General features: G+C 39.2%; 1 protein-coding gene across 3 annotated transcripts in view; it reads left to right on the forward strand.

Annotated features, from left to right (window-relative positions):
- Window positions 1–4,112: 4,112 nt before the first annotated feature.
- adgrd2 (adhesion G protein-coupled receptor D2) overlaps window positions 4,113–23,277 on the forward strand; it is a 70,951-nt gene continuing 51,786 nt past the window's right edge. For all 3 annotated transcript variants that reach the window (XR_009241103.1, XR_009241104.1, XM_058635587.1), the window contains exons 1-17: window positions 4,113–4,552; window positions 4,753–4,810; window positions 4,952–5,200; window positions 5,649–6,278; window positions 8,573–8,695; window positions 9,224–9,318; window positions 10,265–10,552; window positions 12,232–12,343; window positions 14,789–14,923; window positions 15,074–15,182; window positions 16,788–16,893; window positions 16,977–17,032; window positions 17,228–17,354; window positions 17,473–17,576; window positions 18,617–18,719; window positions 19,234–19,387; window positions 19,759–19,892. Coding sequence is in view for 1 of the 3 variants with exons in the window: in XM_058635587.1 (XP_058491570.1) it covers window positions 4,508–4,552; window positions 4,753–4,810; window positions 4,952–5,200; window positions 5,649–6,278; window positions 8,573–8,695; window positions 9,224–9,318; window positions 10,265–10,552; window positions 12,232–12,343; window positions 14,789–14,923; window positions 15,074–15,182; window positions 16,788–16,893; window positions 16,977–17,032; window positions 17,228–17,354; window positions 17,473–17,576; window positions 18,617–18,719; window positions 19,234–19,387; window positions 19,759–19,892 (2,628 nt within the window). In the remaining 2 variants the exon portion in view is untranslated. The remainder of the gene's footprint in view (window positions 4,553–4,752; window positions 4,811–4,951; window positions 5,201–5,648; window positions 6,279–8,572; window positions 8,696–9,223; window positions 9,319–10,264; window positions 10,553–12,231; window positions 12,344–14,788; window positions 14,924–15,073; window positions 15,183–16,787; window positions 16,894–16,976; window positions 17,033–17,227; window positions 17,355–17,472; window positions 17,577–18,616; window positions 18,720–19,233; window positions 19,388–19,758; window positions 19,893–23,277) is intronic.

The raw sequence follows: 23,277 nt of genomic DNA on the forward strand, positions 1-23,277 counted from the left end.
TGCCTGGCAATTTATATGTATGCAATATAGAATGTCTATCCCATGTATATAATAGCAATGCAACATTTAGAAAAAAAATGTGGTGGCTTCTGGTGCATTGTGAGTGTTTTTGGTCATATGACAATTTCTTGCTTAATTGATAATAAAGAGTAAATGGGTAGAACCTGTTCCTCTCCCAGACACTTTCTAACAATTGCATACAAAGGGGAACCCTCTCCCAAAACTCTTTTCACCTATCCTGACTGAACAGTTGCTTTTTCCCAAAAAGTTTGACTTAGTGGCTCTCAGATCATTTGAGTTTGAGCACCCTGTCTTAGAGGGTTGAATGAACAGTCTTGCTTTCTTTTTTTTTATCCCTGATGCAATTAAATGGTAAATGGTCTGTATTTATATAGAATCTTCTAGTATTGATGACCACTCAAAGCTGCTTTACCCATTCACTGACATTTTCATACCATCGCATGAAGCGCATTTTATATCAGTCATCTTTCATACCCATTCACACACTGTCGGGGCAGCTGTCAGGAGCAACGTGGGGTTAACTGCCTTGCACAAGGTGACATTGGCACATAGCGGTGCTCCAACCTTTGAGTTGAAAGAGAACTCACTCTACCACTGAGCTACGGTCTGTCTAACTGCTAAGTCTAATGGTATTTTGTTGCGATAAATGGTTTAATCATGATGAGAGTGTTCATGGGCTGTAATTATTAGAATTATGTATGTAGCTGTTATTATTACTATTAGTACATCAGTTAGGTTTTCTGTGTGGAATTTTGCTGAACAACCAATGTACCTTTGCATCGCTTTAATAACAGGTCACAAAAATGGGAAAATTGGAGAAAAAGGGGACATTTGCACTCCTTGATGTTTATTTATTTGTGCTTTTCTGCACCTGCAAAAAAGATTGCAGGTGCCATAAAGAAAAAAAAAAAGATCTCAAAAACAAAACACTGAACTCTATCAGAACTAGTGATTCCCATAGACTCAGTCGGGACCAACAGATTGGTCACAGGAGATTTTTTCCCAACAAAAATAAATTTACCAATCTTTTAGTCATAGTTTAGTTATGATCAGGTGTTACAGATTTAGTTGCTAAATGTTAGACAAATGTACACTTGGGTCACAATAGTTTGTTTGGGAAACACTGAAAACCATTTGCATTGTATGTCATGAAGCATATGCAGAGTTCAGTATGTAGCTTCACCTTCACTGCTGCTCCGTAACCTGACAGGTTTACGGAGTAATATCAGGTCAGATCTACAAATGAGCAGCTGAGAATAAAACAAAATAAAGACCGGAGAGACTGTCACTGTGTTTCTGTACTGTTCTCTAACACAAATGCCCTGTTCTTCTGGGAAAAAAACCCTCATCCTCGCTCCACATGCAGGTCATTGGCCTTTTGTGTGCAATGATGTGAGCCCACCGAGTGTTTGACGTTTCCATACCGCTCTTACAATACCCAGGTTGCCATGGAAATACACTGGGTGGCAGGGGCAGCAGTGTTACAGTGGATGGGAAGGAGCGAGCAAAAGGAGGAGGTCAATTAGCCCGGTGTCTTTTGTGAGCTTCTGCCGGCTGTGCCCAGTCTCTTGATTAAGAAAGCTCTGACCAACGACTTCTGTCAACATCAGGGACTGAAAAAAATGAGTCATACTCGAGCTCTGTTTCTTACACAGGAGCCTCTTTAGTGTGGTCAGAAACACATGGTTCAGATTTATGTGGCCTCGCTGACTGTGTCAAATGCTCCTGAATGTGCTCTCCCGAATGCTGGGTTAGGGTTGTTCCATTGACCTGCAGCCACTAAAAGAGCACCAAACTGTTGTTAGCACATTGAATGCTCTGAATGTGCCCTAGCCTTCACTCCAGACTCCATATTTGTTGCTATTATGTCTGTACAAATGTTAAAAGACGTTTATGAGAGTTTTAGTGTTGACATCATGGCTAAAGATGGACCCTGGGTAAATTCAGCCTCCGGCTTTGTTTTCACAACAGACATGTTGAATGTATTTAAGTAGGTCAGGTCTGTTTCACGTTCATGTTATGGTGAATGCGTTGCTCTGGGATGCACGATGAAATGCCTGAGCATCCCCTGCCCTGAATTTCTGTTAACTGCCACTGATTTAATGACCCAGCTCAATGGATTGTAGGTGAGTCACTCCAGTGCCTCCTTGTTTTCACCAGCTGTCAAGTTTAGGAGGTACTTTGTACTCCACACAATGGACCCTTGGTCAGACTGGGTTACGGACCCACATCTTTTTGCTGCAAGCCTACAATACCAGCCACTATTCAGCCGTGTGGCCATACTTGTGACATGTATCAAGTAAAATAATATACAAACATGTTTTATGTATTATATTGTTTTCCTGAAAAAATATGTAACTATTTTGTACCTGTAAAATGGTCTACCTTTGAGCTACCCACCATGTAAGCCTAGTTCACTTTACACAATTTCAGGCACAATTTTACAGATATGTTTTATGGCCTGCATATAATTTGCAGAAACCACTAACAGTAACCACTTATTTTCTTTAGCTGAAAGTAATCAGTCCATTCTTATTCTGGTAAGAACTGAAGTCAGTTTAGATGAATAGGAGACAGGAGGAGGACTCAAGATGGAGTGATGTCCAGGAATGTTCACTGCTGCAGTCTCTTGTGCAATTTGGGACACTGTGAGAGAGACCACAGTCTATGCTGCACTCCGATGTAGAATACTAATGGCTGACTTTGTCTTAACCATGCTTCGTCAAAATTATGGGCATGTTAGGGAAAATGTTGCTTCAATCCAGTCTCCAGCTACAGCCATACACTCTATACTGTTTTCCCTTATTTTCAAACAGAGCTGAGAGTTTCAGCTCTTTCACAGTAGTAATATGCATTAAAACACACATTTAAAAATTTATTATCATGTGGCCATCTGCAGATGTTTGGATAGTTTTAAACAATACTAGCAAGAAACAACTGTAGTGAAAAGTCAGAATATGGACGTCTGTATTGATGGACCTTTCTGTCTCTGCTTATGGAGCTGCGGTTTCTATGAACCGCCATGCTGGCAGCCTAAGATGCAACAGAAATTACAAACTAGCTTTTGGTAAATCTAGTCTAAGTCCATGATTTACCAAGAGCTAACCAGGAAATGATTTGCTTTTGTTTGTTCCTATCACTCTGTCCTCTTTATTAGCAGTGATTAACCTCAACCTTCTCTTTGATCTGTGTTTTGACACATCTTCACATTTATGATGAAAATAGCCTGCAGAGAGACAAGTTGTCTGACATAATGCCTGATTTATGTGTTGTCTAGTATACCTCTATACATGTGAGCAGAGGGCATTTTGGTTGTTTGACGTCAGCTACTGGAGCTCTATAGGCAAGTTGTGGCTGATAAGAACTAGTCAGGCAGTAAATGAGGGTCATTGTTTTTCAAAAGTATAGCCTGCTGCCCTTGAGTTTTCAAACAAAACCAAGCCAGAAGCATTATACCACAAAATAGGTATAACGTGTGCATGAAATACTAATTAACAGTATTTAATAAATAATAAATAGTTTGCATGTTATATCATTATCAAAAAAATCTACTTTGGTCAGAAATAAAAAATGAGTGGTGGGATGGAGTAGATTTGAAAAAAATATTGTTATCATGAAAGAAAAACAAATTACATGATAGTGTAAAAAAGCATTTCTAGACCTAATCAAATATTTCCAGTGTGGGAGTTTGTTAATCTTGCCTTTTAACCACACTGCACACGTACCAATGATAGCTGTCCAGCAAGACACACTGTTGAATGTAGTTGAATGTACATTGTTTACATTTGTAGTACTAACCTTTTACAAACTATGAAGTACAGCAATAAAACAGATGTTCTAATTAACTTCTGGGAGTCTGAAGGCATAAAAAAGAGTTTTGTGGTAAAATTGTCAAACGCCCTGCTAATCTAGATGAACCCAATGCCAAACGCTTGACACTGCTTGCGTAAATTGGGTTCTTTTAAAAAAATGACCTAATTTGCATGAGAATGGCAAATGGATTCAGGGTGCTGAGGAAGGAGGGAGGGGTCTGAATGGAAGGAAGGGGGCATGAGGGAAGGCAGGGGGCGAACTGGAACTGGTGGGATAGATGCACAGGGATCGCTGGCTGTCTGACACACTGCTGGATATGCTAAAGATTGTGCTTGATGTTCTAGATGAGGAGTTGGGATTTGGGTTTGTTTGTCCCTCATGAGTAGAGTTCATTTCAAGACCTACTTCTGCTTTGGATGACAATGGAAAAATCTAGATTAGAGAGAAGCAGGACACAGAAATCAGCAAGCTCAAGATATTAAAACATGACTTGCTTTGCCATGCCACACTCAAATCTTCATTTAAGATTCCACTGGCTTAAATACCCATAATTGTCACATCGTTTGGTATTAACCTTTCTCCAGAGAGAAGTACAGCTGGATATAGGGGACATCTTTTTTTCCCAAGGTAAGCTGAGAGGTTTATTTCAGCTGGACACTTCAACGGTTTTGAGATGACTGGAGCTTTGCATATGGGACTCATACTCTTTGCATTTATGGTAAATCTTCTCATTCTATATTCTGCATTAAAACATTTTATATGCAGTTAAACTGGGATTCCACAACATGGGTGACTTTGTCATCAAATATATATTATATAAACTGTTTTGAAATGGCAAATATACACTAACTTTTGATGATGTTAAATGTCTGATCAAAGGAGTATTTACAATAATGAAGTTGACTATTTCTCCTGTAGGTGGGATGTGAAAGTGAGCCAACGAATGCTGGGACAGATAGAGTGGGAGGCTCACATGGTGAGACACTGTGAAACACAAGGACCACACAGTGACCATGAAGTTTCAGTCTCAGTACATCAACAACTCCTTTCAGATGTGCTCATTGGTGGTGGACAAAATGTTGTATCCATAAAGTCCTGTGGTGCTTATTTATTTCAGAAACCCCAGGAGAGTCCAAACTGGTCCATCTAACGTCCAACTTTGCCTTCCAGCTGGTCAATGACTCTCTGGCCTTTTCCAGGGCTGAGAGTTTTTGCAGAGGCCAGTTCAGCTTCCTCTCCAGCCTGGACCAGGAGGAGGACCTAGCGGGAGCTTTGGAGCTACTTCAACAGACTGGACTTCACTCGCCTATCTGGGTCAGCAACCCTAGCAAAGCAGCATCCAAGCCTGTGGCCCTCGCCAAGCAGTGTGAGTGAAATATAGCTTAAATAATAATCATTTTTAATACCTTGGATATTGACAAACATGCCAAGACCCACAATATAACCACTGGCTAAAACAGTAGGCTGAATAAACTGCTACAGCCTTGATTTCTATGCTCACGTCCTCTACAACAATTATGTATCTTATATTAATTTATTTTGCACAATGAATAAAATGTATATCTACACCCTGGTGTAACCTGAGTATGCAACATATTATTAACATATTATTAACATATTAACATATTGTTAACTTCAATAGTGTAAAAAGACCAAAATGGCTTCTGCAATCGGGTACAGGCCGATATCGATTATTAGAACAGGCACTTTTGATATATCAACATAGTTATTGGCAAAACAAATCCAATATTGTGCATCCCTGCATAAGGTTGAAAACAAAACTGAAATGTGCTTGTTCCTTTGTTCTGATTTAGATGTCCAGTTCTCAGCTCTAAAGTTTCAAAAGGAATCCCGTGAGGGCTTCACTCGTGTCAACATGTCCTTCCCTTCCCTGTCGTCTGTCAGCGTGTGTGTACGAGTCCAATGGGACATAGTATGGAATGAGGTTTCAACCATCTTCTCCTACGCTGCACCTATCTTCACCAATGAGTTCCAGCTACGAGGCCAAGTGGACATGCAAGAACGCATCCTCCTTGCACTCATCATCCATGGAAAGCACCTACCATATAAGGCATCCTTCCCCAATGATGGCGCTTGGCATCACATCTGTGTAACATGGCACCGCGTTAGTGGCAACTGGGCTATTTATGTGGACGGCATCAGGAAGGACATGGGTTCAGACACAGACACTTCCAGGGACATTCATGGAGATGGGATTCTCATCCTGGGTCAGGACCAGGACTCCTTTGGAGGAAATTTTACAGAGCCCTTTTTTGGAAACCTCACTGACCTGAATGTTTGGAATACGTCTCTTGAAGCGAGGCAAATACGAGCCCTTAATACATGTACATCCATGACCCAGGAAATGCTTTTCAGCTGGAACCCACACCACTTAAGCAGCCACCAATCAGTCAAAGAGGTGCAGGCACTTATTTTTTGCCCAGGTAAGATCACATTATGTCAGTATGTTTCCATGCACAGTTAAATATTTTTAATAAGATTTCAATAAAATGTTATGTCTGTGGAGTTAGAAACATAACATTCTGAAGTGGTGAATCCTCCGAAGACTGTCAGTAGGATGAACAGCTCAGGGATCTCCTGTAATTAGGCCTATGAAGGCCACAGTTTTTTCTACCATTGACTCAAATAGTTAGATGATATTACTCACTGTAGTAATGACTAAAATTTACAACACCTCATCAGTATTGCAATGAAGCGTAAAAGGGCCATTTAACTGGTCAGTTGCTGTAAAAGAATCTCCAGGGTAGGCAAAACCATTTGGTAGATAAACAACAGTGCATCAACTTTTAATTATGTCTGTGTTGTAAGCATTCATCACAATTCCCAGGCTCGCGTCCTGATTCTACTATAACCCACAGTCTTTATTATACTTTATACCTTAGTGCACCTTTGACCTGAGGGGAACGAGGTTTGACCTCAATATTTCAGGTTTGAAAACAAAAACAAAACAACTTAGAAGATAACAACAGTCTGTTAATTTAGTGTGTTAGTCTTCCTATCATCCATGCACTTTGAAAATATTGAATTCTTTGAGTTGAGAGATAATAAATTCAGTCCATCATCGAGAGAACATTATTTACATTACATTACATGCCATTTAGCAGACACTTTTATCCAAAGCGACTTACAATAAGTGCATTTAAACATTTGGGTACAAACAAGAGCAAGACGTAAGTGCTTCAAGTAAGCCAAACTATAAGGTGCTAGTCATAAGTGCGATGTATAAGTAAGTGTTGTCGTTGTCGTCTTAGTCGAGGTAGAGTCGAAAGAAATGTGTTTTTAGTTGGTGATGTGGAGGCTTTCTGCAGCCGGATGTCGATGGGGAGCTCGTTCCACCATTTGGGAGCTAGGACAGCGAACAGTCTCGAGTCTTCTGTGAATGCCTCTGCGAACCTCTCAGTGAGGGGGCAGCAAGCCGGCAGTTTCACAGCAGTGACAATTTTTTTAGAAGCACCTTCAATTTTATGACTGGCTATGTACTGTAATGGCTTTGTACTAATGGTCTGATACTGGACAAAATCAATGGATGGGATAATAGAAAAATTAAAACCAGATACGATCTGTAGACTGTAAATACTTCACTGAACACAGCCAACATGCTGTAAAGAGAGATGGTCTGCCACCACCATCATGTGACAAGGATGACAGTGAGGGCTACAAATATCTGCTAGGCAGTTGGAGTATTGTGATTAGAAATGGCTAGTTGTATCATGGTGGTGCAGCTATGTTTTGTTTATTTTTTTATTATTTTTTTTTAAAAAGGGAAAACAACATATGAAATTGATATCAGTATCAGTAAACTATTTGAGCTTGTGATATTGATTTTTTCTTAGTTTTTGTTCTCTATCTTGCATCCTCACATCGGATCATTACAAAGCAGCAATTTTTATCTATTCTTATCTGAGTTCCTTTCAGTGTCCCAGTGTCTTCCATTGTGGGGTGTGTAACCAACAGCCTTCCAATTGATAGGCATTTTTATCCATAGGGAACCAGCATTTTGAGAGCATTGAAATGCTAATTGTGGAAAACAAGACTGGGAAATGCCACTCATTTGTTTTGTTTTTGTGTAGACAACAATACTACTTTTACTGTCTTTGTCATTTTCCTCTTTTAATGCTTGGAATTTGTTTGTTGTTTTGTTTGATAACCTTTATTTCCTTTCTTTAGTCACCCTGGCTTTCTTCATTCTTTCTGTTTCTGTGATTGTATACATCGTTATGTATACTCATTCAAATAAAGAAATCTGGGTTAGCACCCCACACAGGCCTGGTATATGTACTACAGCATTAACAGTAGTTTTACGGAAAAAAGACAAAGGAAGAAAATAAAATGTTTAAAGTTCTGTTTCTGTGGGGATAAGACATTTGTCATCATGGATGAGTGCCTGCCTATAGTGTCCTGCATGCACATGTAAACAGATATGAGTGTGAACAGCCCAGGACAGAAACTTTCCCAGAAACAGGTAGGGGATGAGTGGGTGAAATGAGAAAGAGGAGAAGGAGGTAGGGGGAGCGGGAGGGAAGGATGGATCGATGGTGAACTTTTCCTCATTTTTGGGGGGTTTACATTTTTGATGTACAGTCTTATGAGTATAACTGACCTCGTTCATCAGTTTTGATTATATATTAGATCTTGGAAATGTGCACAAGCTCACTCTTGTCTTCTTGTGTGTTACTTTTTTGCATGTTGATGTGTGATCTCATAAATGTGCAAGCAGCAGTAAACCAACAGATGGAGCTGCAGGGCTGCAGGATGCTGAAGAGCTGGTCAGAGCAGCTGCCAGTGTTTGGCCTGACCGACTGCTCTGATCACCTACCATTCATCTGCACGAGCAGCAGAGGTGATTTTTCTTACACTGCACATACAATTCCCTAGCCTTAACAACAACAACAAACAAAAAAAAAACTCTGTAGATTTATTAGCACTGGTCGGCACTGGTTAGGCAAGATTTTCAGATTTTCCATGGTTTTATACCTATTTAAATGTTTTCGTTCTTTAAAAAATATATATATATTTTGTTTAATGTTTATTATACATCACAGTGTACTTACTTAACCATTATAACTAAATGCCAAAATCAAGTGTTAACCCTCTTAAATCCTTTTATAGCTTAGAGACTATATGTATATGGCCCTGCTTTTTTACTGTGGTGGTAATGCAAGTAGAAACCTTTTAGCTCAAGTAAAAAGAATATTTGAACTTATGGATCTTTGCAGAAATACCTGCTAAATTTAAATATCTCAGCTTGGAGTAAGAGAAAACAAGGAGGTCAGGGTCATTGTCGGATGCTACAGTGAGTGAAATGCCCTCAGCAGATGTAATCAGTGATTCAACTGTTCACCCTGATTTCTCATTGTATTTGGCACAGAGTGTTACCTGAAGATGAAGCAGATGAGCGACTCTCGCAACTCTCAGCCTACTGCCTTTATGAACCATCTAATGAAGATTTCCAATCAAACCCAGGTAGACATCAAATACAGTACATCATCACTGACCCTTCTTTCTCCTAAGGAAAAATACTTCAAGTTTTAAAATGAATTAACTGAAGATACAATATGTATTCCAGAAATGTACTGCATTTGTAAGCGTGTCAACCAAAATTGTATTCACTCCTATGCCAACCTCCATGATATGTGTTGCAAAGTTTTTTATTTTGAAGTTTTGCAGTGGATTTCACACACAATTTGTTCCACAGGAGGTCAGAATAAAAACAAACTGGTTGAATATCATTGTTGATAGTTGCTAAGAATCTTGTTTAGCAAGTTAGACACATTGTGTGTCTCAAAAATGTGTGTTTACTTACATTACATTAAGTAATACCATTCACATGCTGCCAGCAAAGCCATCATAAATTACATTACATTATATTACATTACATTACATTACATTACATTACATGTCATTTAGCAGACGCTTTTATCCAAAGCGATTTACAATAAGTGCATTTCAACATTTGGTACAAACAAGAGCTAGAAGTAAGTAAGTGCTTCAAGTAAGCCGAACTATAAAGTGCTAGTCATAAGTGTGATGTACAAGTGCTTCTTTTTTTTTTGTTGCTGAAAAATCAATGTATTTCACATGCTAATAAATATATTAAAATAATATATATTTTTTAAATAACCTTAACTTTAAACACATAACACATAACAACATAAGACAATCTACAAACTGCTACTGCCTCTCTTTCCACCCTTATAAGGTGGAGTCTGTAAATTACAGACACAACAAACAATTGGGGAAGTGAAGTTAGTTTGTTAAAACTGGCTGACAAATTAAGAACAATATTAAAAAACAAAAACAAGGAAACACTGGTATATTAATTTCATATCAGAGATATGATGTATGACATGAAGAAGACTCAAATGAAATACAGTATTTATATCACATCACTCTGTGTCTCTACTGCCAGCCAGTGCTGGGGCAGCAGTTATCAGGTCTGAGCAGTGTGGCCCAGGCGTCGTCCCTGCTGGACATCTCTGTCCAGGCCTTGGAGGACACACAGCAAGAGGGACTGCAGCCAATGGACATGGTGTCCCTCATCCAGCTACTGTCTCTGGTTGCCGACATCCCAGCACAGCCACCTGACTCTTTTAACCATAGCCAGGAGAGTGTCCAGGAGCTGAGCCAGCACTTCATTAGTGTGGCTGACAGCATCATCAGTGAAGACAACACCCTCAAGTGGCAGGCCATCAGAGAGGTAACCCCTCGTCATGACTGTGTGGTGGATGCATGAATGCTTGTGTGATTCTCATCTATTTTATAGCATATCAAAGATAAAAGATAGAAAACCACTCAGGCCATTTGTCAAGGACTAGGAATAGGTTTTATTTTCTTATTTTCTTAACTGTTGTTTATTCAGGGAAATCAACCGAGCATGAGCTCTTTTTTACAGCATTGCCCTGAGTCTGCATTTAAACTGGCTAATACAAGATCCCTATTACCAATAAAATTACAAAGGTCAAACAAAACAATTACAGGGCAATTATAAAAACAATTATTATGAAGATATACAAATTTTACTAAACACTAAACACTAAACAAAATGTAAAACAATAAAAGATATTAAGGGTTCATTTAAAAACAAGTTAAAGGAGTTTTATGTAAGAAATCTATTAGATGTCCTTGAAAGAAAACATGTTTAACATATTTACAGCAAAATCCTAAATCTAACCCTTTAATTAATATCTCACATATAGCTCCTTCAAAAATAACCATTATATACCAATTTTTTCCAAAAAAATAGGAAGATGGAGAAACAAACAATAAAGCAAAGTTTCAATTAAACATAAAGTAAGCTACATTAGCATGCTTAGAGTAGATCAGGGACAAATGAAAACTGAATACAAGACAATAAATGAGTGATGGTGATTCAGTGGTAGGGCCAGTCATCTTTCAACTTGAAGGTCGGGGGTTGATTCCTGGCTCTTCCTTGCCTGTTTTTAAAGTTATTAAAATAATTGACCTTTTTTAAAAAAAAATAATAAATAAATACAGCAGAATGAAGGAGTTCTAACGCTAACCTTTCGTTGAACATGATGACAGACTGCTGTTTCAACTCTCCAGCACTAGAGGACAATATGCCTCTATAAATATGTACTACTGCAAGATGTCTTCTTTGGCATTAGAATGAAGACGTTATCTATGAGAATCTGTGACAAACACTGAGCTTGAATTAGACGATGAGCAGCTGATTTTTGATTTCACAGTTTCCAAATAAAACATGACTAACATGAAGCACCTTCACAGTTCACAGGATGATGTTTTCTCTCCAAACTATATCTCTCCAAATCTTTAATTCATTAATTAATACATTTTTGGTCTTCTTTCTTCATTTTGTCATTAATAAATACATTTTGTCTTCTTTCTTCGTTTCGTCACTTCTGCCTCTGCACTAAAACATGTGCTGAGTATGGATCCGTGCGTCGTCTGCCTTGTGAGTGCTGTGTGTCTCTCAGAAATCTCCCACATCCCCCACACCCCAGCCTCTCAACGCTCCAAGGCCACCTCAGTCCAGACTCAGTGAATGAGCAGCACTCAAACTGTGGCTGTACTCAAGCACACACACATACACACACAAACGTCTCTCATCGTGCTCACCGCCTCCCAAGGCTCCGCTCTTAAATGGTTATACTAAATCCAGAACGTAAGGGTTTTAAAACAGACAATGGCAAAAAAAAAGGAAAAATCCATGACTGCATCGTTCATTATAGATCTATCTCCCTCTTCAGCCAAACTGTGCAAAGACTCTGGCAAACAGTTTATGGCACTAAAAGTATGTCCCCATTGTGTAGCGTATGAATGGTAATTTTGAAATGTAGCCCTTTAGCTTTGATGAGCAGAGCAGCTGCTGACACATCTGTGTGCTCTGTGTGCTAGGTGGTGAATGGCCCCATGGATGTGGTCAAGAGTATTGACCGAATGGTGACCAGCCTTAGCCCTCGCTTGATGGCGGAGACTGATCACCTGACCATACAGAGCCCCAACATCAGTGAGTCCCCCTCTCTCTCTCCACACACACACAAACACATTCTTGTACAGCATTCTTAGTGAGGACACATTGGGGTGCTGGTGGTTCAGTGTAAGAGCGAGTTGTCTTTCAACTTAAAGGTTGGGGAATTGATTTCCGGCTCAGCTAGTGTACATGCCGATGTGTCCTTAAACAAGACACTTAACCCCACGTTGCTCCTAATGGCTTTGCTGGCAGCATGTGAATGGTATGATAGATGTGTGATAGAAAATACACTGCACATTGATGCGTAGTATGAATGTGTGAGTGAATGGTCAAATGGCAAAAATGGTAGTGTCAAACAACTTTGAGTGGTCATCAGGCCTCAAAAAGTACCATATCATCAAGACAAGGTCATCAAAGCTATGTAAATACAGACCTTTTACCACTCATAGACATAATGTATTTCCAATGTGTTTCATTACTAATTTAGCTGATTACTCACCCATGTATATCTTTGTATTGATTTGTGAGTACTTTTTTCTACTCATCCTCTTTCCCTTACCCCCTTTACCCAAACCTAACGTTAACACACCTTAACCCAATCCCTTACCCGAGCTTCACTTTTATTGGGGTATTGGAAGGTAGGCCATCATGGTTGGCACACACTGAGGCCACCGTGCTAGAACCTTGGTGAAAGACATTCATTCGTTGTCTACCCATTTATCCTCCACATGAGGATAGCGGGTCACAGGAGCTAATTCCAGCTGACACAGGGTACACGCTGGACACTGATGACGTGCAAACATACAGAGATGAACAATCATTTACTGTTATCAATTCATCACCTGGATATAGTCCCAGTCTCTCTCTGTTAATGGTCTAACATGCAGTGCAATAAGCACTAGTCGTCACAGCTGAGCATGCATGTCCAACCAGAACAAAATTGATTGTGTCAGCCGATATCATACCTATTCTAGCTGGTCACCAATGGACAAAGATATGTCACACAATGTATGCATCAAGTTATTTATGTGTCCAGGGAGAGAACGGCTGGAGATCCTTCATTTTGTGGTTGTAGAATTCTTCATTTCAAATATTTTCTTCTTGCCTGAAGCCTTTTTAACCAAAAAAACATCATTATTTGAACGTATATTCTGAAATACTGTATCTGGATTCATGTTCATGGATGTTCAAAATTTTTATGTCAGACATGTCCCAAGAACAACTTCCACCAAACTGCTCCAGTGTCTACAAATCACTATCTCAGTCAGCACATTTACATGATGTTTGTAAAAAAAGTGTTTAAAACGAGCACCAGGCTTCAAATATATATATATATATATATATATGTATACACATATATATATATATATATATATATATATATATATATATATATATATGTATCTTATATATACACATCTTATATAAGTATATATAAGATATATAAGTATATATAAGATGACCCACGACCTGACCCTCATCTTCAATGAGGGTCAGGTCGTGGGTTGAGCTGATCTCAGCTGATTCAGGATGAAAGGCAGAGTACATGCTGTACAGGTCGTCAGTCCATCACAGGGCCACATACAGAGAGAAACAACCAATCACACTCACAGCAACTCAATACTGACTATACACATATATAAAGAACACAACGACAATACTTATTTACTTAAAACATGAACAGCTTGCTGCTGTCTTTTTCTGGATCAGTTTCCCAGTCTTCTTGGACACCACTTGCTCCTGGCTGGCCTTTGTACCCCTCTCAGGGTTAAGACCAACAAAGTGCCTAAAAATGTTATAACAAATAATTGGTGTAACCCAACCCAACTGTGGGAGAAAACCGGAGTACCCAGAGAAAACACACGCAACATTAGAGCTGCAACAATTACTCAATAATTAATTGATTACTAAATGAATCTACTAATTAACTATTTTGATAATCAATGAATTGGTTTGAAGCTTTTTCATTATTAAAAACAAGATTTCTGGTTATTTCAGCTTCTTAATTATAAATGGTTTCTTCATTTATTTGCTCCATATAACAAAGAAGGGTTAGGGTTAACCTTAACCCTTTGGTTTGTGGATTAAACATTTGAGAACATCAACATTTCCAGGTTTGACAAACAATGATCAACATTTTTTAATGTTTTCTGACATTTCATGAACCAAACGATTACTCAATTAATCAAGAAAATAATTGAAAAACAGATTAATGGAATGAACCTTCTTGCTGCAAAAGCAAGAGATAGTTAAAGTCATACAGCAAATTACATATAGTTTTTATTGAATTTTAGACAGCATCTCAACTTTGCTGGAAATGTGGATTGTAAATTAGTAACATCACCTTCGTTCAGAAGCATGAGCTCACTCGTATCTTTGGTTTACAGAAATGTACAAAGGAGACATTCTACGTCGAGACTGGATTTGAACTTTATGCAGATAAATTGAAAGGTAATTAAATTGTGTCTCGTTTTTTTTAAGAATTGGAGGTCCAGCAACAGTCACTGCATGAAGAATTCAGAGCATCAAGCTTCTGTGGGCCTGAGACAGCGAAACACACCAATCTGGACTGTATTTCAGTTTCACATCAGAAGATACTGGATCTTCATAACAATGGTAAGAAAATGCTGCTAGGTCAAATCATCTTTCTCAATTTGCACTTAAAACAGTCACCTATTCAAACTTCTCTCCGTCAAAACTGTCAAAATCACACTATTTTGTTTGGCTGTCAGAAAGCTTAATCTTTCTGTTTTGTTGAATGTTTAGGCTTCCACAAGCTCACATTGGTCAACACATGGTATGGCTCTCTGCTGCCTCCCTTCAGTCCTGAGCAGAACATCACCTTGGTTCCTACAGTCACAGACGGCAGCCAGAGGTAACACACAGTCACTTTTACAGCTGAAAGTTTATACACACAAGTAATTATTTTGGAATTGTTTTTATATTTGACTTGTGTGCTCAATGGTTAATGAAATAGCAAACATCTATAACTGTTATTCTTTGATGGTTGTGGGGGAGGGGGAAGATGAGTCAAATAGGTAGAAAAATTACAAATACAAAATATGAATAGAAAATATGCCACAAAATAAGATCTTCCTTCTTCCCATATTGCCTTCTCAATGTAAGGGTTGCTAGACTCACCACAGCGGATCAGGCAGTATTGTTTTCAGTGATTTGCATATTTGATTTGACAAAGGTTCTTGATGCAAGCCTCCCCAATTTTCCGGGCTTGGGACTGCTCTAGGAGGGCTGTTCCTATTGGCCGTTTTATTACAACCACTCTGCATACAGGTCCTTTCAATGAAAAGACCACAACTGCAGCTCTGGCAAGAACTGCCTATGTTGCAAAAAAACCTAAAAGAGAGTCTTAAAAAAAAAGAAAAGTTGGACAGTAAATGCTACTAAACATGTGTCTAGGTCAGCAGAGAGCTTCAGAGAACATGGAAGTTAATGTCCACAGAGGCTAACAAGTTAACAGGCTAGCAGACAAATAATGTTGATGCAAGATTTACATTATATTATATGACATAATAACAGATGGAAAAGACGAGGCTGCTGGAATATCAATATACTGTGTTCCTCATAACATTTAAAACTCTAGGCAACAACTACATTAGAACAAAAATAAAATGAAACATTTGTCTCCCATTTCTGAAAATGTTACTAATCATTTTGACAGCAACATCAAGAGGAAGGAACAGGGCCAAAGACAGATGTGGCACTCCCTTCATACTCTCCACATTCTGTGTCTACAGAGACCATTATGTTTTGGGTGCCTAGAGACTGTGCGGTCAGGGGTGGGTTAGGGTTAGGGGTGCTTGTGCATGTCCACATAGCGCCTGGACACACCACCATAGACATGGGCAGATGAAGACATCCATGACACACTGACATGAATGAACTTAGTAGTGGTTGATATAATGAGATTGCACTTGAAATGAGGCTCAGCTCTAGGGAAAGGAACTCAGACTAGAACCTTTGCGTCTTTGAATTGCTTGAGGAGCAGCTGAGAAGGTTCAGGTTGGTGGGCAGGAGGCTTCCTGGATGTCTCTGAGCACTGCCCACTGAATAGAGACCATGGGGAGTCAGAACCCAGTGGAAGAATTAGTTTAGTTTAGCACACACACAGCAACACACACAAATATTCAAACATGGCGAGGTCAAGCTTCTGTGGCCTGATCAAAGATAATTTGAAGAAAATGAATGAATAAAATGAGCTCACCATATTCTTCCTCCAGTTGTTGCTAGCTTGTTGTCATATTTTTTCTTTAATTTTATTAACCACAAAACACAACAATAACAACACAATAAGACAACACTTCTACAGATCTTGAAAACAAATTGGAAATACTAGTTTTTAATTGTAAAATTCAGTAAATCTATCACCAACACACATGTCTGTATTTTTGGATAAATGCATCGCCCCATTTATTATTTCTTTTTTTGTATGTGTCCATTGTTGAAATGTACACATAACCAGGTACTTGGGCACTGTCTTGGGCTCCTCTATCATATCCACCACAGTGCTGGGTGATGACCAGCCGGTTAGCACGGCGGTTCGCTTCCAACTCCAGAACACAGTACAGGTCAGCAAGATTTCTCAAAACTGTGCTCTTTAACATTCTATCACCAACATTTATTTTACTATTATATACATATTCCCCTACAGAATCTGCCTGGTACTCTGTATGATCCAGTATGTGCCTTCTGGGATTTTGATCTTATGTAAGTATTAATGGAATTTATTTTTATTTGTTTAAAGCACAGGCAATTTGGAGGTCTTACTTTCTTTGTAATGCCACAGTTATCTTATCTGATTCATTAAAAAAATTTGATAAATGCAGTAAAAAAAATATTTTCATTATTGTCATTCCTATGTGTATGTAGATATGTAAGTATGTGCTGTTTGTGTCTGACTAGTCCCGAGGCAGGTGGGTGGTGGAATACCAAAGGCTGTGAGGTAGTGTCTAAAGAGTATGGATACACTGTGTGTCATTGCAACCATACCACCAATTTTGCACTGCTCCTGCAAGTTTATGAAGCCCAGGTAACATTCCGCTCTTGAATTATCACTGTGTATGTTATTTAGGCTTTCATCTTCAATGTTTGCTGCTATTTATGGCTCATACGGTGTGTGTTTGTGTGTGCCTGTGTGTGTGTGTCAGAGGAGCCCCGAGAATGAAAAAGCTCTACAGGTGCTGACGTTCATCGGCTGTGGAGTGTCTCTGTGTGGCCTCCTCTTCACCTTCATCCTCTTCATCGCTGTGGGGTAAGTCACAAACATCGGCAAGTGCACTCTGTAAAGCACCGAGGGCGAAAACCATGTCATACATCTCTGCTGAATTCACAGCAATAAATGGGAAAAAAAGACAGAACATTGTGCTCTCACACTGTGTTGCAGTTCTGATAAATACTGAGAATTGCTCTGCGATCTTCAGTCATACACTATAAACTGTGTGTGTTTATATGCATTTAAATGCATGTAATCTATGTGTTAACGACAGGATGGAATGAGGATTTTTATTTTAAACATTCCTAACCTTACCAAATTTGAATTGTTCATAATAATTTTTTTTCACATGTTCTCAGGTATTATGTGTAAAGAGGAGAAACATATCAAAACATATTCCATCATAAATATCTTTATTGCAATACCATGATGGAATATTTTGTTGTCATTTTAAGCTCATATTGCCCCTCTGCTACTGAACAGTTTTCTCTCGACTGGCCCCCTCATATCCACGCTCATTGTTCCTCAGGTCTTTTGAGTTTGTCACCTCTGCCCTAAATTTTTTATCTCATGTGCCCACTGTTTGTCCTCCTGATCAGACAAAGGTTTAGCCACGCTCCTTCATTAATGCAGGGTTAAATTTCACAACACAGGGACTCAACAGGGATACGAGTATACTCAGACCAAGAACCCTATTGATTAATGTACCTCACCTGGCGAGTCAGGACCTAAACTAACAGCACATGCACATAGTGTAACAAGTGTCTTGTTAGCAAAAGTATAACTTTTCTGACTGATAGTCTCTCTGATACACAACTACATTGTAACAAATGAGAAAGAAAGCTGCCACATAAGGGTACCACATCATTAATTCTGCCTGGCTATATCAAATGAGAAAAATTGACAAAAGGTGTCAAATAAGATCATTTCTACTTGATGTGAACTGTTCGTTATTGGCTGTCAATAAATGTTACTTCTAATGCTCTGAGAAAGATGAACCGTGGGCATTACATTGACTAAAGTTAGCTCAAATCACTTGTGATGACCAAAATGTTGTGCATGTGTGTTCACCTCGCCAGTGTCCCTAAATCAGACCGCACCACTGTCCATAAGAACCTGATCGTCTCTCTGGGCATCGCTGAGCTGCTGCTGATGTGCAGCGAGTGGGCGACTGCTAACGAGGTGAGATTCTACACATTATTTGTACAAGTGCTTTGTGTAGAGTCCTCATGAACTAACACATACATTAACAATGAAAGTGACAAGACAAGATAGAAGGGTTATTATATACATTTTTATACACTGCACACACATCCCTAATTGTTTACTATGGTGTGTTCACACTGGCCTTGTTTAGTGCAGTTGAATCAAATCCTGGTGCATTTACCCCCTGAATATGGTTCATTCAGGTCAGTGTGGTAGAGGACCTATGACAAGTACATAACAACCAAGCAGTGTTTCTGATCACATGACTTTTGTTAACAATTTATAGTTTGTTTTAGATTTCTCTTTGTGAACATGAGTCAAACCAAATGAAAAATGAAACACTATCAGGTGTGCAATCTAAAAGCAGGTATAAGTCCTGTATCAGGCAACACAATCAATTATTATTTTTTTTTAATTTACTATTTACTGTGAAGTCAATGCCATTGCTAATGAGGTACTCAGTCAGTGTTGTTAATTTGTAATTGTGCAGGCAGCATGCTTCATGGTGACCGCACTTCTTCACCTCTTCTTCATGGCCTCCTTCTCTTGGATGCTGGTGGAGGGCCTGCTGCTCTGGAGCAAAGTTGTATCAGTCAATATCAGTGAGGATCGCAGGATGAAGCTCTACTACATCATTGGCTGGGGTAAACCTTACATCTCTGCAGAATAAGTCAAGGCAGTAGACAACTAGATTTACTTGGGGTGTGATTTTATGTTCTACTTAACCTAGTTAAAACAGAAGAACTCTCCTGTAGCTGGTGCTGTTCATGTTCCCAAATCCATCTGTGAATGTTGTCACAAGTTGGGAACATTGTGTGAATAAATAGCACAAACACTGAGTTGTTCTTCTCTATGCAGACGTGCTGAATATTTCCCTTCAGACTAAATATGCTAAGAGAACAGAGAAGACTAAATATTATCTTCAATTCATGGTGCAGCTGTCAGTGCTCCATGAACATTTGTAGAAATGAAGCATAACTTTAGCTATTTTTTGTTTGATTGAATTGTTTTTCAGGACTTCCTGTACTAATAGTTGGTGTAACATTGGCTGTATCAGTGGAGAATTACAAGGCAGATGATCACTGTTGGCTAAATGTGAAGACTGACACCATCTGGGCCTTTGTGGGACCTGTTATATTTGTCTTGATGGTATGTAATCTGTGTCTGCTGTGCGTGTGTGTGTCTAGTAGGGTTGGGCAATATATCAATGTTACGTTGATATATTGCCCAACCCAATATCCTAACATGAGACAAGATATGGTCTTAAATTTTGGATATTGTCATATCGTGATAACGTATTGGTGTACCTGGTTGTTGCATTGATAATCTTGATTGAATACATTTATGAAAATACACTAATCAAATATATCAGATTTTAAAGGCAATTCCTGATATTTTGTCATATACCTACTTTATTTAGGACTGACCAAATAATTTAATCTGTTGTCCTGTAAAACGTCAAGCTTTGGACCTGTCACTATAAATATTTTACTTACTATATATCTGATTTATTTATTTATTTGAAAGGAATTTGCACAATGTGCTACAGTTAACATTTCCCATCTTTACATTTCAATTCAGCATAATAGGGAAATGTTAAGCTTGACAGAAAGTTGATTTGATGATGTCGTGATATATATCAATATTGATTGATAGAAAAAAAAACATTTGATAACATTTGTTTCCATATTGGTCAAATTATGGGTCTGTTGCTCTGCTTTGCTTGCACTGCATGCACCAGGTAAAACAAGGTAACTTGTTAACTTTATCCCAAAGGGTTTCAAATCATCATATCAGCCCTGAAAAGTGCAAATATATTTTCTGTTTATTGTGAAACTTAATAGTGAGAGGGTGAAGAGGAGACCCAACTTGATCTCATCCCGAGAGCATTATTTACCGCCACACTGTCACGTCCCTCAGCACAGAGTTCTGCACCAGGTCGGGTATCCAATGGGTGACCCACAAAAAGGCTGGGTGAAAAAATATACATAATAGATTCACAAGTTTGGGCAAAGGTGAAAATGAACTAAACATAGGCGTTTTTCACAATAAAACTATCACTGTAAACATTTACAGCAGGATTTGAATTGTATTAACCTTTACACTTTACTATGAATACACAAGAAAATGTGTTAAATCATGCTCCATTGACTGTGTTTTAACATAACTATAATGTATTCCCAAAATTCGTCAAATTGCCGTTAAGTGCCACAAGGCAACAGAGAAAAGCATCTGAGCTACACATGTGAAGCTGGATCTAACTTTTCTTCATCCACCCCCATCGGAAGGATTAGTTATTTGGTGAGTAGCATTTTATTTGATAAATTGGCACAAAGTCTATCAGAGGTGTTTTCAGTTTGTTTGAATATATGCATGTCATGACTGAAGGATTCAGCAGCTAGCAAGCATTTAATCACAAGAGACTTATTTTAATTTCGACATCTTTGGTTGACATGTGGACAAATTTTTACCAGTGAATTCATGAAGCATAAGAAGTTATGATAGTGTAAAACTTGTCCATTCAACAGTTAATATAAAATATTTGCTTTGCTATATCTTACTGTGGCTTCAAATCGGTATAAATGTCGTTGTTTTTCTCAAACTTTAATTGACAATATTAATTACATAAACATGAGTTCGCTTGGTGACATGTTCATAATGCAGTAAAGGCCACAGAGGCAGAAGCTGTGGGTATTAGCTAAACTATTGCTTTGGGCATCATTTCACTCGGACTGGTCAGTTGTATTTTTATTTATTTTTTTGACATGTCTGTCTGACATTACAGATGCAAGAGACAATTCTACTGCTGCCCCACCAATCATAGTAAGTACTTGCCTGTTTTTTATATGACACAATTTAAACAATTAAACAACAATTAACATTTCAGAACTCAAACAAAAGGATATTCATAATGGATTAAAAAAGGGTTCTCAACTAGTACTACACATGGCCAACTTTTTCACCACACAACACAACTCATTTGGGCTAATAGCACAGGAAATGTTTTATCACAATACTTGCAACTACACATTTTCAATTTGACATTTGAACATTTTTCTAAGGGGCCATCCACACAGAGACAGCGTTTATTTTGAAAATGCCTCCCAGAGTGGGAAAGTGCCGGCCTCGCATTTCCATGTAGATGGCGAATACGATGACGTCATATGACCAACTCTCTCTTGTGTTGTCATTCATTATTGTCCATATTTTTACTAACTGATCCTTTCAGCTCAATATTTCCCTTCTGGAAGGGGCAACCAGAACAAGTATGGCGAACAACTAGACTGTCTTATATATGCACTTTAATAATATGCACTTTAAAGGCAACATTGCTTTAATACCAATTATAACAATAAATAGAATGATAGTTTTGCCTGCTAGGAAGTTCTACACCTCCCACTTGGCCTACTGATTCCTGAATCTTAGTAGGCCACGACAACTCACTTTGAATTTTAACTTGCAAAAGTAATATTCACCCACAACTGGGTACATAAAGCTACATTCTTGGGTATGAACATGTTACACACAATATGAATAACAGAGTGAAAAAGAGTCAAAGAATAAAGGTTTCATTGTCTATGAACACACTGTCCTTGATGACATAGTGGCATCCTTTACCGAAACACACCACCAACCTCCTGACGCACTCAAGGAGGATGGTGGAGGGGGGGTCTTGATCCTTTACCGAAACACACCACCATCCTCCTAATGCACTGGTGGAGGATGATGGAGGGGGGCGTCTTGATCCTTTACCGAAACACACCACGTGATGGGGATCCATCCGGAAAACACCACGTGGTGGGGAATCTATTCCTGTTCCTCCCCAGGTAACAGAACCACCAGCCTCCTGACATCTCTGTGAAGGATGGTGGAGGGGCAGTTTTCCATCTCTTTGCCTTTCTTACTCTGTCCACTGGAAACCAGACTACTTTGGCATATCCTCACTCTCACGTCTCATACTATGCCTTTCACATCAGGATGAGCTTCCATGACTCGACCGAGCCTAAACTGGCCTCTCAGTGCATTCTGGTCAGCCAACCACACCAAGTCTCCCACTGTGACATTTCTAGCGGGTGCGTGCCACTTCTGTCAAACAAAGAGGCCCGGGCCCGCCAGTTGGCTCCACCGCTTCCAGATCATGTCGACCTTGATCTGGACCACTCTCAGACGCACGACAGGATAAGTCAGATATTCGAACCCTTGGGTGTCCCCGCTAGGTCCCGCACGGCCAAGCAGAAGTGAGTTGGGAGTGATTCCTACGGTCCCGTCTTGTACCTGGGCTCTCGCGCCGAATGGTCTTTTGTTTGACAGATTAGCTGCCAGGTATAGGAAAGTCTGGAACTCCAGTGCTGTCAGGTTACTTTCCACCCCGATGTTGCTCAACACTCTCTAAAGTGTACGGACCGCTGCTTCAGCTGCTCCATTTCGGTGAGGAGAGTCTGCTGGATGAAACACCCATGTCCCAGCGGCGGCTGCTTTCTTCTGGACTTGATCCTTGTCGATGTTGCTTAGGAATTCGTAGTGTGCGCCAATG

This window comes from Solea solea, chromosome 8 (genome assembly GCF_958295425.1).
Source record: "Solea solea chromosome 8, fSolSol10.1, whole genome shotgun sequence".
Lineage (NCBI taxonomy): Eukaryota > Metazoa > Chordata > Actinopteri > Pleuronectiformes > Soleidae > Solea > Solea solea.